Below are 14,363 nucleotides of genomic sequence, written 5' to 3' on the forward strand. Positions count from 1 at the left end.
CTCAGTGTCACTACCTTTATCTATTTTTAGAGACGTTACTTTTCGTCTCTGACTCTTCTTCACACTAATTAAGCCAATATAGTGCTGCCATTCACGTCTATCTCGACACTACACATTCACACTTTTTCTTTAAAGTGCTACCCCTTGAGTCTGACTTTCTTTATTTTATTTTTATTAATTATCTGACTTTCTCTGTATTAATTATCTGACTTTCTCTGTATTAACATTAGGACACATAAAACACAAGAATAAAAGTTACAGTGCAGCATAAGAAATTTAAAGAAATGAGCAGTCATTTAAAGAAAGGCAGCATCAAAAAGGAAGGTCTTCAGCCTTGATTTAAAAGAACTGAGAGTAGCAGCGGATCTACAGGTTTCTGGAAGTTTATTCCAGATTTGAGGAGCATAGAAACTGAAATCTGCTTCACCCTGTTTAGTTCTGACTCCGGGGACAGAAAGTAGACCTGTCCCAGATGACCTGAGAGGTCTGGGGGGTCATAGTGTAGTAGCAGATCAGAAATGTATTTTGGACCTAAACCGTTAAGTGATTTATAAAAAAGTACTTTGAAATCAATTATTTGAGACACAGGAAGCCAGTGTAAAGACTTCAGAAGTGGAGTGATGTGATCCAGTCTCTTGGTCTTAGTGAGGATTCGAGCAGCTGTACCAAGTTTCAGGTTGATTGACAGAAGTGGCTCCGAGATATTTTAGAAAATGCAATACAGAGCATGTCCAGCAGAGGACTCTAGAGCCTCTCAAACCTTTTAAAAGTTACCAAATTATGTTGACAAATCTCTTTTTGACTCTGAAAACATTAGTTAAATTGTTAAATCTGACTATAAAAAGCAGTATTTCATATTTAGACAAAGATTCAACTAAAGATTTACATGTTAATTATTTTTAATCTCGCCTTTATAAACATTTAAATAAAGTTTCTCTGTTCTGTTGGCGTTCCGTTACCACGGAGACCAGCTACATAAACGTCCATATATGGTCAAGCAGGTAATTTAATTGGCTACAAGCTCACCTTGTTTCCACGGTGCTGACTTACCATTGGACGAAACAAGCTGTCAACAGGACACACGTGAGCTCAGGTAGCGATGCTCTCCTATGATTGGCTGTTTGAGTTAAAAGTCGTACGTCACTTTAGATTGTAGAAAGATGCTGATTGGTTTATTTTGTTCCGGGGCGTTTCCTGATTTCAGAGATAATGAACATCATTGGTCGGAGGTTCTGTCAATACGTTAAATTTACTGAAAATGGGTCATTTTGAAAGTTTGTTGAGCGATGCTAAAGCTAAACGAGGAATCTAATTGACTTTTATTGGCGTTATTTTTACTTCCGTTAAATCTAACTATTTAACGGAAGTTAAAATGAAAAAAGTTTTGCTTCCTGCTTCTTACAGTGCAGACGCTTTGCTGCGTGCTCCTGCCTCTTCTTGCATATTTTTGCTGATAATCTTGCTTTTCCTCTGAGAGAAACTATGAGCAGCGGCTCTTGGACACTTAAAAATCACTGGACTATACATTTTTTTTAGACATAGTAGACTATTGCTAACATTTTTCTGCGTGAGTGTGGCCTACCAATAGCTCAAGCCTGTCCTACAGTGACTTTATCCATCCATCCATCCATCTTCATCCGCTTATCCGGTATTGGGTCGTGGGGGCAGCAGCTCCAGTAGGGGACCCCAAACTTCCCTTTCCCGAGCCACATCAACCAGCTCCGACTGGGGGGGTCCCGAGGCGTTCCCAGGCCAGGTTGGAGATATAATCTCTCCACCTAGTCCTGGGTCTTCCCCGAGGCCTCCTCCCAGCTGGACGTCCCTCCACCTAGTCCTGGGTCTGACCCGAGGCCTTCTTCCAGCTGGACGTGCCTGGGACACCTCCCTAGGGAGGCGCCCAGGAGGCATCCTTACCAGATGCCCGAACCACCTCAACTGCCTCCTTTCGACACTAAGAAGCAGCGGCTGTACTCCGAGCTCCTCTCAGATGACTGAGCTTCTTACCCTAAGGGAAACAACCGCACTTCTGGAAACAAAGGTTCACTGACTAGAATGGAACGTGGAAGTTAACGGATCTTGTGGAAATGACACCACTTTACCATGGACCCATAACAATGGACAAAAGCATGCTAACACACGGCTAATTAGCACCAACAAGACTACAAAGAAACAGTAGGGTGGAACTGGTAATAAATCAATGAGTGGCAGTCTTCCCTGGAACTCGTCTGGTGCGAAGCCTAAGATTAAATCATTTTCCTGGGAAATGGAAGGACGACTAACGGGCAGGGAACAGCGCCCTGAGATTTGTAATATGACTGGCTGGCCTGCATTAGCAGAGACACAAAATCTCCACTCCCCTCTTCACCCGTCCAGCACCCCTCAAACCTTCCCAACCCCGAACCTTTTGAGGATTCATCGCTGTCTCTACTGATGTCTACTGATGTTCCTACCCCCATGGCTAACCCCGGGCAAAAGTAAAATGCCAACCACCTCTGCCAGGAAGTCAGCAAACTCCTTCCCCCCAGACTGATAATTGTGTGCAAAATCCAGCAAGCATTAACTGATATGTGCCGGGCCTTGGCTGCAGGACTAGTGACACTCATGACTTTTTCCAAGACAAGCCCGGGCCTTGTGGATTCCATTCTTCCTCAATTTATGTTGTGATAGGTAATAGGAAAAGAATGGTGAATAAGCACTTAACTGCAAACTTAGCAAATTTAGCATCAAACACACTAACACTAGCCTTACTAAACGTCAGGTCTTTGGCAGGAAAATCATTTTTAATGAATGATTTTATTATTAAGCACAATCTAGATTTTATGTTTTTAACTGAAACCTGGTTAGACCATAACAACAGCGCTGCTGTCCTCATCGAGTCAGCCCCCCCTAACTTCAGTTTTATGAGTGAGAATGGAGTGAATCAGAAAGGAGGCCGAGTCGCCATTTTGTTTAATGACTCATTCCACTGTACGCAAATATGTTATGGAAATTTAGTTTCTTTTGAATATGTTGCTCTTCACCTAAAGTCTTCCCCTTAAGCGATATTTCTAAATATCTACAGGCCACCTAAATATTGTGCAACCTTCATTGATGACTTCACTAAACTGCTGTCTATAATCTGTATTAACTTTGATTGTGTAATCATTGCGGGTGATTTTAACATTCATGTTGACAACCCCCAGGACAGGGGACCAAAGAACTGTGTTGTGTTTTTGAGAACTATGGACTGACTCAGCATGTGACAGGGTCCACGCACAATAAGGGGCACACTCTAGACTTGATTGTCTCCAAGGGTCTGAACATTTCCGAGGTTGTGGTGACTGACATTGCTCTCTCTGATCATTCCTGTGTTTTCTTTAACGGCACTATCTCTGTGCCCAAAAGTGTCCAAACAAAGATAATCAGAAAACGTTATATCACTGAAAACACCAGTGAAACATTTACTCAGCTTTTCTCATCCACACCCGCCCTCTCTGGGCTCTCAGTCACTGAGCTTGTAGATCATTTCAACTGTAAAATTACAAATGTTATTGATTCCATTGCTCCCATTAAGGTCAAAGTTGTTTCTGGTAAGAAAAGATCTCCATGGAGAAATGTCCTATTGGTGAGAACAGAAAAAAGATCCATATACTAACTTTCAGTGGCCACAGAATGCATTAAATAACATCCAGTTATTATCAGACAATATATCCTGTAACATCCAGTTATTTATTAGACAATTTACCTGTAACATCCAGTTATTTATCAGACAATATATCCTGAATTTCACTAATGGCAAAAAGGTAGCTAGGTGACCTGCAACTTCATGTCTGAAAGGGGTAGGCTAACCTAATCAATGCCGTGGCTTTTTGAGTCAGTGGCATGAATCTGCCATTAACCAAATGAACCTGAAAAACATTAAGTTGAGTACTGTTTTCCGAGCTCACTTTGGGCTTCTTTTCGAGGCCGTTTGCTGGCATCAAGAGGAGGGCTGCTGTCTTGGCGGCGCTTAAAAAAATGACGGATATCCATTTTTAAAACCCATTCATCATTAACTACATGAGACATGTAGCCTAATGTAGGATAATGTGACTGACGAATCTTTGACTGCTGCATACTACTTGATGTTTTAAGCCCCGAACGTCGACTTCAAGGCACCCAACCATTGCCCAATTCTATTACCTTCCAGGAAGCACTTCCTGGAAGGCGACGTTGGGGGCTCTATACCCCAAACACCGCAAGAGATTGGTCAACACTGACAGTAATGCAGCGCAATATGATAGACTTCGTTTTAGGTTTAACAACCTATGAAACTAATAATGAACAATATGAAACTAAAAGAATATAAGCTTAATTTAGAATGGCTTTGGGACAATAGGCTATTCAGAGGTGGATAAACGCTCTTTGGAGGTGGGTAAACGCCATTTCAGAATTTTGAGAGGTGCATAAACGGCGTTTACGTGCGTTTAGCCTCCACTACATCACTGCTTAACGGTTTAGGTCCAAAATACATTTTTGATCTGCTACTACACTATGAACCACCCAGACCTCTCAGGTGGTCTTGGACAGGTCTACTTTCTGTCCCCAGAAGTCAGAACTAAACAGGGTGAAGCAGCTTTCAGTTTCTATGCTCCTTATATCTGGAATGAACTCCCAGAAACCTGCAGGTCCGCTGCTACTCTGTTCTTTTAAATCAAGGCTGAAGACCTTTCTTTTTGATGCTGCCTTTCTTTAAATGACTGCTCACCATGCACTGTAACTTTTATTCTTGTGTTTTATGTGTCTTAATGTTTCTATTTTTTTAACTGTCTATTCATGTGTTTTATCGGTTTTTAATGCTTATGATTTTTAACTGTTTGTACTTGTGTTTTATCTGTTTAACTGATTTTGTGTAAAGCACTTTGAATTGCCCTGTTGTTGAATTGTGCTCTACAGATAAAGCTGCCTTGCCTTCCGTTTTAACTCAAACGGGGTAAATTTAATCTGTGGATTTAGTTCTTTTAAACGAGCCTCCGTTTGTTTATTAATATCTCTTTTCAACCATTAAATACATTTTAACTGTGGCTATTTTATTTATTATAAACTGAATACATAGCTGAAGGTACTGTATGATTATTAATTAATCTCTTAAAAGTGGAGACATTTACATGCCATCGTCAGTTTTAAGTTTGTGTAAATGTTAATAATAAAAAAATGTTTTAAAAAATCTTCCTTTTCACAATTTTTATAATGGCAGTGACGGAAATGTGTTTTTATTGTGCATTGGTCAATTTTGTTAATCCTTATGAAAAACAGAATTTTTCTCATCCAGGAAGATGTGTGTTTGTTTCTCGTTTTTCTCTCCTTCTGTTAATTCCCATAATGAAGAAAATAGATGAAAAAACTTCCCAATATGAATGTTTTAATGCTTTGATTGTCCTCTAGTGAGTTGTTCATACTGTGTTCACAGGTGCGGCGCCAAAACCATATGTCACTATACTTGATCAAACAAATGACCGGTCTCTGCTGCAGTGTGAGGTTCACGGTGATCCAGAACCTGAAGTAGAGTGGAGGGACAGTGCTGGAAACAAACTTCCTGTTGAGAAGACCCAGGACGAACCAATAGGAGACCTTTTCTACATCACTCTCAGAACTACTGTGACCCAGACTGACCGCTATCGCTGTGTGGCAACACAGGAGACCATCAACCATCAGGTTTCTAAGGAGATCTCTGTGTATTTTCATGGTAGGATTCTTCCTCATCCTGATTTTATCTGTGAATAATTTAAAAAGTGTGTGTGTGAAGCAGTGGCAGAGACAGTATTTTGAGTGGGCCATTTTCAAAAGGACAATCTGAAAAAACCTTCCATCGTATTCTGCATTACAACAGCAATAGCAGTACTGTCACTACAACATGATCAACCAACAAAGCTCAGTCTAAAATGTTTTTACACAACAATATAGAGAACAACCTGTTGATTTTAACGGGGCAGGCAAGCAAGCTACCACCAGCAAGATGGAGACAGGGAAGGTGAATTAAAACAATGTCTGAGTTGAAAACACATCTTGATGTTATGTAAGGGCCCTGTTCATGTTGTACAGACATATTAGTTGCATTGTGTATCTGTTAAGAGACACAAAGGCTCTAAAACCTGCCCCGTTAACTGCTGTTTTATCTCAGTGGAAGCTTGTACATGTAGCTGCAGCTACTCCCGCTGGCGCTCCAATCAGGTCGAGGTCGGCAGTGAAGCTTTCTAGCAGTGTTGCTACGCTGGCCGATCCCCACTGATGGCGGTCCGTCTGCAGGACCTGGAGCTGGTGGGCCACTGGAGTGTTGTGGTCCATTGATCTTGTGCAGTACAACTTTTAGTGTTTGAAAAATATTAATAAAAATCAAATTAATACAAATGGAGCGTATCACACACTTCTATTTTGTATAGGCTTTGCCCTCTAAGGGCTACGCTATTGGGTTTATCCCTTTGCGCATCCGCAGTCTTGAAGATTTTCTTTCCCGCCCTTGCATCCAGCACTGGCCTCAACTACTTCCGCATTTACTGTATATGAACACAGTGGATCCATTGTTCGTCTCCCACTTTTTCTTCAATTATGCAGTATAAAGACAAGCTCAAGAATTTCCAGCGGTGCTCTCGTCTGTCCCTCCAGGTGGACCGTAACATTCTGTCACCGGACCTTCACCCCTGCTGCGGGACCTGCCTCTGCGCCATTCTTGCCGGCCAGGCTCTTAGCCACCACACCTCCTGCCAGTTTTGCGCCCTGGCAAGACCAGAAAAGCTTCCCGCCTGTCAGTTTAGCTCTTTAGATGACAGGCGGGAAGCTTTTCTGGTCTTGCCAGGCTAGCGGGGATGGCAACGGCAGCGGGGCAGGCAGATTGGACCCTGGAGGCGCTGGCGGACAGTGTATTCGACGAGAATGAGTCCGCTGGCTCTGTTCTCTCGGACAGCGCTGCCGTTACCGGTTTTTCCCTCCTTCTCCTTAGGAGGAATCCTCCCCTCTCCTGGGGGGGATTGGCCCTCTTCACGGGCACCACTTTAGCTGCGCTTCATAGAGCTTCGACCATTTTTGTGGAGGAGGCTTTTCTCCCTGAAACTGAAGGCTTCCCATCTCTCGCTACGCCCCGTTTACTCGGGCTCAAGGTGACACGGATGCAGGGTTTCGCAGGGGCTGCCGGCACAAACAACATAGCCTACCGCCATCGTCACCCTGTTTACGGCACCCACGGTGGCACTGTCCAGGGTCATGGCTTGGCAGACTGTGGCCCAGCGAAACACCTGGATCCACATGCCTCAGCTGCCCGCGGCAGTTAGACTCTAGTTACGCGTCTGTACGGCCCCATAGCTCCAGATGGGCTTTTTTGGCCCGGTCCCCCTCCGCAGCGACAGCTGGCACGTCTCCCGAGCCACACAGCAAGAAGCAATGACGGTGGCGATGACGGGATGCGGGGATCGAGTTGGAAACGCAACGGCATGTTTGAGGGCCACTTCTTCCCATTTTAACAGCCCTTTTCCCCTCAAGCATACAGCCCTTGTTTGCTCTGAACAACGCGTTGATATGACAGTCGTTCCCTACACAAGCACACAGGAGACCGCTGTTGCAAGCGGAGCGCCACAGCCTCCTCGTTATGCTGGCAGCGGGAATGTGCGTCCACCCATTGTGGATGACGCCGCTCAATCAACCACCTCCCCATGGGGGTGCCGGTGGGACGAGGGACACGTTGACCCAGTGGCCGCTCCCGCCCCACACGGCGGTGACCGGCCACTGCCCTTTTTGAAAAGCCCTACCACGGGCTGGGCAAGACGAGAGATCCACATCCTTTTCCACATGCTCACCATTCCTTTCCAGTTCAACTGACTGCCATTCGGGTACTCACTACCCCCTCGCACATCTTCCAAGTGCATGGAAACGGCGCTCCAGCCGCTACAGAAGAGGGGCATCAGAGTATTTGGACAATCTCCTCATTCTAGCCCCCTCTCGGGAGCAAGCGGCGCTGCAGACTATAGAGAACCTGCAGCTGCAAATGCTGGGTTTTGCCATAATTTGGCAAAAGAGCGCTCTGGTGCCCGCACAATCGATAGGTTATCCTGGCGTGGGCATAAACTCGATCATCATGAGGGCCAGGTTGTCAGCACCAAGACAGGATGCCCTAACTACTTTGTTGTCCCGCTTGAGGCCACACACGACAGTGTCATCGGTGTCAGTGCTGAGGCTCCTGGGCTTAATGTCTGTGGCACATGGTGGTCCCCCTGGGTCTAAAGCCCAAAGGTAGTTTCTCCGCCAACAACTCGATCACATTTGCCACAAATGGCAAACACTGTCTATCCCTCATTCCCTCCGGTCAGACCTGGCATACTGAGGGAATCCCCGGCCCCTGTTTTCCGGGGTTCCCCAGGGCAGAGTGACGTCATTTGTGATGGTGTACACAGACGTCTCCCTCACTAGCTGGTGGGGGGGATTTGTGAGTCACAGGTGGTGGGAGGGGACTGGCATCCCCCCCCACATAAACTACCTGGAGCCGTCCACGGTGTTGAAAGTGTTTTGTGTTCTGTTGGGAGACATGTTGTCGTGCGGACATGCAACATCACGGCGACAGCGTTCGTAAACCGCCAGAGCAACATACGCTTAGCCCAGCTGTTGGAAATAGCTAGACGCCTCCCGCTGTGGGCGCACAGTCACCTGCTGTTTCTCAAAGCAGTGTAGGTGTATAACCCAGGGTTTTTTGAAACGGGCTGCCGACCTGACGTCGAGGGGGGAGGGGCTCCCACAACGAGTGTTCGTTCCACAGGAAAACACACAGTGCACTCTGTGTTTTTTCTTGAGCATGAGGGACAATCCTCCCCTTGGCGTAAACGGCTTCCTCCACCAGCCCTGGCCCAAACCCCCCCCCCCCGCCCCCTTATATGCTTTTCCTTCGATCCATCGCCTCATGGAGCGCATCCAGGAGGAGAATCTGTCAATGGCTTTGGTTGCCCCGGAGCGCACGAGCGCGTTCTGGTTCCCGACCCTCGTTCAGCTGCTGGTGGCTTCCCCCTAGCAAATTACGTGGCAGGGAGACGCACTGTCACAGCTGAACAGCGTGATCTGTCATCCCTCAGTGATTACCAAGAGACTTTGGGGCTGGTTGCTGAGCGGTAACGCTAACAGAAAATAGGCTTTCCCCCTGCCGTGGTGCGCACCATCCAGGGCTCCAGAGCCCCTTCTAATACATGTTACGCAGGGCTCTGCTCTGCCTTCCAGCGCTGGCGTACAGGGAGGGACGCGGATCTCACATTGTGTCCCCTGCCTCTCGTGTTGGCTTATCTCCAAACTCTGGTGGATAGCGATTTGGCTCCATTTACAGTCAAAGCATACGCAGCAGCCCTCTCATCCTGACAGGAGGGCTAGGGTGAGGGGACAGTTTTTGCCTATTCCGTGGTGAAGCGTTTATTATAAAGAACACTCCCAAGGGTCAGCCCTCTAAAAACAGCGTCTGTCTCACTGGCTGCGCAAGGCTATTTCGCGACATCCGAGGGCATGCTACGAGGGCTCTGTTGGCACCTGCGGCTGTATTTAAAGGCATGGCAGCCAACATCTGCTCGGCATCCTCCTTTTATCTGCAGAATTTTAGATTTCAGATTTCAGGAACATTCAAACCTTCAGTTGTCCTCTTTGTGTAGACTGTGATGTCCAGTCTGCTGGATATGATCTGTGTTACATTCTGAGTCTAACATTCACTTTCTGTCTTCTGTTTCAGGGCTCTCCGCTGGATGGATTGTTCTTATAGTTGTTGTTGTTGTTGCTGGTGTTGTTGTTTTTGTTAATGTTGCTGGTGTTCTAACTCTAATGCATGTAAACAAGGGCTACATCGCATTATATCGTATAAAAGGTAAGTTAAAATAATAAACTGTATCAACATAATCATGATAAGCAAACAACACAGCAGATTATTCATATGAATCTCATGTTTTGAGGTAGTTTTATCTTCAGTCATTAATCATTCTGATGGTATTTACACCAGAGTACGATCAAGTCAGTTGGATTTTCTTTAATAAAACTGTTACAGGATGTTAAAATTTACTGGAGATCATTTTATTTTCTGTTCTGTTAGAAGAGGAAACTCATGTTTGAATGAAGACATGGTGTGCGGATGAATACATTGCGTAATATGGCTCATATCCATGATAATAATAATAGTAAAATCAAAGTGGTGAAGAGTCCAGTTGATGAATGTGAGGAGGAAGACGTAGGGCAGAGCAGCAGAAAGCTCTTTATATTTAGCATCTTTTGCAGTTATTTAATCTTAATCTGTGATTTCCAATCTGCTGTATATGATTTGTGTTATATTCTGAGTCTAATATTCACCTTTTGTATTCTGTTCACAGAGCTCTCCACTGGATGGATTATTTTAATAGTTGTTCTTTCTCTTGTTGGTGGTGTTGTAGTTCTAATGGTGCTTGTAAAAAAGGGCTACATCACATTACAGCGTAAGAAAGGTAAGTTAAAATAATGAATGGTATCAACATATTCATGATAAGCAAACAACACAACAGATTATTTATACATATCTCATGTTTAGGGTCATTGAGGAATTTTTATCTGCAGTCATTAATCATTCTGATGGTATTTACACCAGAGGACCATCAAGTCAGTTGGATTTTATTTAATAAAACTGTTACAGGATATTATAATGTACTGGAGATACATTTATTTTATTCTTAAAATGATTCATTACATTTGATGTAGGGTATGTAAATAATTTAATAGACTACAAGCTTAAATGGTTAAAATATGTTTGTTGTGTTTAAAAGAATTTGCAGAAATAATTATACTGAAGAAAAAACTAAACTGCATTTGTAAAATTTAATTCTGCTTACAATTATTTTTCTGCCTTAACAATTACAAAAAGATGACTCTGCATGTAAACATATTGATTAATAATGTTTTTATCTTCCAGGGCCAGAAGTCATCACAGTGAAAGAAGGCCGTGATGTTACTATACCCTGCCACCTCTGGCCCAAGGAGGACCTTAGGTCAGAAGGTTTTATCTGGAAGAAACGTCTTAGGCCAGGTGAATGGCAGATTGTGTTCCAGTATGATAAAGGCCAGAGTAAAGAGGTCAAAGATCAAGACAAACAGTTCCAAGGTCGAGTCGACTTTTTTCCATACAAACTGAAAGAAGGCAACGCCTCCATAAAGATCAAAAAGACAACGAAGGCTGACAGTGGAAACTACGTCTGTTTTCATCAAGATCCTCAGATACTTCAAACGTTTGACGTTCATCTTGTTGTAGATGGTGAGTACTTTGATTAAACCGTTAAAGATGTCCTCTCATTTAACGAGTGAAGCCTCTGAGTGTGTTGCTGAGAGATACGTCTGCATTTTGTTTTTGACAAACAACACAAACAAACCAATAATTATTTATAATAAAATAATTAATTGTTCTCTTATGCTTAGTTTTTAATGTTTTTTTTTTTTTTTGTTTTTTTTACTCTGGCCTTCTACAGCCATGTGTGAAAAAACTGTGATTGTGAAGCCTGAATATGAACAAGAAAGTTTCTTTAAATTTCTTAAATATTGTTTTGTGTTTTTCCTGCAGGTTCAGCTCCAGAGCCAAATGAACGTTCACTAATGATGACATGATGCTTTAATAATGTCTGTGTTGCAGGAAACATTGATTTAGTTTCCAGTTCTTTTCTGCTGTGTTCTATCCCAGTTAGGCTGGTTGATGTGGTCTTCAGTTCTAGTTGATGGTGGACCTGTTGGTAAGACTGGTCCAGTATTCCTGATCCAGAGGTGTGTAGAGCAGGGAGGACCAGCTCAACATGATGATGCTCTTAGAAGTCTTTATTTTATATTCACACCAAATCACAAAGTTAGCTGTGATGTGTGAAGTGTGACATATATTGTGTAAAAAAGGTCACTTCATGCAATGTTTTAGTTATTTTATAGTGTTTTATTCCAGCTGTTTGCTCTTTAGACGATCATTTCTTGCCTGTGTGTGTAGAAGAATAGTAAAGGCTGAGATGTGGAATTGATCTTTTTATCTAACTCAGTGAATGAAGCGGCGCCCTGGTGGCTCAGCGGGTAGAGCCGGGACTTTAGCCTGAGTCCTCACCGCGGTGGCTTTGGTTTGAGTCCTTCACAGGGTCCTTCCTGCAGGTCTTCTCTGGTCTCTCCTGACTGTCTCTATCACTGTCTTTTAAACGCAGATACGCCAAAGATACAAGTATTTAGAAAAAAGCCTCTTTACTGAACACTTTACTATGTACTTGCACTATTTATGCTGTTAATCGATTATATAGTGCCTTTTATCATTTGAATGTAAATGTATTAAAATTATAATACATAAATTATATATATTACTAGGCTTTGAATAAAACTATTCAAAGCCTTGAATAAAACGTCAGAAATATGGTTATGCAGCTAAATATTAATGCGATGAATCAAAGTGAAGCAAAAACCTTGAGACATTTTCTCAGTTTACACTGTAAATGTTTGAGTTTGTAAATGTGAAAATGCAAATACTTTTATATTTTTGAACAGCCTAATATTCATTTTTCTTCACTTTCTGTAAAGTTATAACACAATCTTCATCACTTCTGGTCATGTTTTGATTTGTTATTGAATGTTCAGTGTTCCCAATGCTTTGATAATATGAAATTAAAAGCTATTCTAAGGATTCTGAGCATTATTCACTTTTTTAAACACCGCTATTATTCTGTATATCAACATGGATGATAGCTGGATGTTGGATATGAAAAGAAGGAAATGGTTCTTCCATAACTTGTTCATAACAAGCTATTTTATGGATTTTGAGAAGACGCCATGACGTCTCTCACAGGCAGAAAAATGCTTTTTGGTTTTTGATGTAAATTGTTTTTCATTATTTCAACTTTTTTCATTCAATCACTTTTTTCTTTAAACGTTTATTTTTTTATTTTTTGCATATTATGATTTTATTCTAAATGCTTTTCTCCATGAAATGACTCTTTTTTGTTTGAATTTTATTTTCTGAATATTAAGATTTTATTCATAAATTGTTTTCATAAATTCCCTTTTTCTTAAATTATTTTTATTTTCTGAATATAACGATTTTATTCTTGAATTTCTTATTACTTTCAGTTCTTACTTTTTTTATTCTATGAATATGGAGATTTCATTCTTTTCATGAAATTATGTTTTTCTTAAATTATTATTTTCTTTTGTTTATTTTATAATTAATTTTATTTTCTGAATATTAGGATTTTATTAATAATTTGTTTTCAAGACTTCTCTTTTTCTTCTTAAATAATTTTTATTTTCTGAATATCATTATTTGTTTCTCTCTGTCTCACCCCCAACCGGTCAAGGCAGGTGAGCGAGACGGGTACGGCTGCAGCCTGGAGCGTCCCATGTCATCCGTCCCGTCTCATGCCGAGGTGTGAACGGGGGAACGGCTCTTTTTTTACCGTGTTTTTGTTTTTGGTTTCAAACGACAAACAAAAAAAGGTGGTTTTCTCCTTATTTCGTTTTGTGGTTTAAATGAACAAACGCTCAAAACGTACACGGACCCACCAGGCGGGATGGCATGACATGGGACGCTCCAGACTGCAGCCATACATGGTCCGTGTACGTTTTGATAGTTTGTTTTTCATTTCAACCACAAAACGAACCGGGACCGATAGAAATAAGTTAGTAGCAGTAGTTTATTACAGTTATTTAATATCATGCCATATGTACACATCACTAGCCACGTTTAATGACTCATTGTTTGGTTCAATACAGTTGGTAATATAGGTTAACCTATAATACAGTTGGTAATATAGGTTAACCTATAATACAGTTGGTAATATAGGGTAACCTATAATACAGTTGGTAATATAGGGTAACCTATAATTCAGTTGGTAATATAGGTTAACCTACAATCCAGTTGGTAATATAGGTTAACCTACAATCCAGTTGGTAATATAAGTTAACCTACAATCCAGTTGGTAATATAGGTTAACCTATAATACAGTTGGTAATATAGGTTAACCTACAATACAGTTGGTAATATAGGGTAACCTATAATACAGTTGGTAATATAGGGTAACCTATAATACAGTTGGTAATATAGGTTAACCTATAATACAGTTGGTAAAATAAGTTAACCTATAATACAGTTGGTAATATAGGTTAACCTATAAAACAGTTGGTAAAATAAGTTAACCTATAATACAGTTGGTAATATAGGTTACCTTATAATACTTTCAGTATGTACATTACAAGGTAACCTAAGAACTTGTGTTTGCAGAGTTGTTACTGTTAGCACTAAATTATATAATTAAATTCATATTTAATGTGGTTTCCACAGTAATGGACCATCAAGGGCAGTTCAAAACATTTCAAAAACAGACCAGTAGGTGTCGCACCGTGCCTGATTTAAAAACATG

The 14,363-nt window shown here is 41.9% G+C and overlaps 1 protein-coding gene across 1 annotated transcript in view; it reads left to right on the forward strand.

Annotated features, from left to right (window-relative positions):
• The window catches only part of LOC117943374, a 91,159-nt gene that overhangs the window by 40,509 nt on the left and 36,287 nt on the right, over window positions 1-14,363 (forward strand). Inside the window, exon 5 of the mRNA XM_034869457.1 lies at window positions 10,907-10,933. Within this exon, the coding sequence (XP_034725348.1) occupies window positions 10,907-10,933 (27 nt within the window). The remainder of the gene's footprint in view (window positions 1-10,906; window positions 10,934-14,363) is intronic.

The sequence above is a fragment of the Etheostoma cragini genome, chromosome 4 (genome assembly GCF_013103735.1).
Source record: "Etheostoma cragini isolate CJK2018 chromosome 4, CSU_Ecrag_1.0, whole genome shotgun sequence".
Taxonomy (NCBI): domain Eukaryota; kingdom Metazoa; phylum Chordata; class Actinopteri; order Perciformes; family Percidae; genus Etheostoma; species Etheostoma cragini.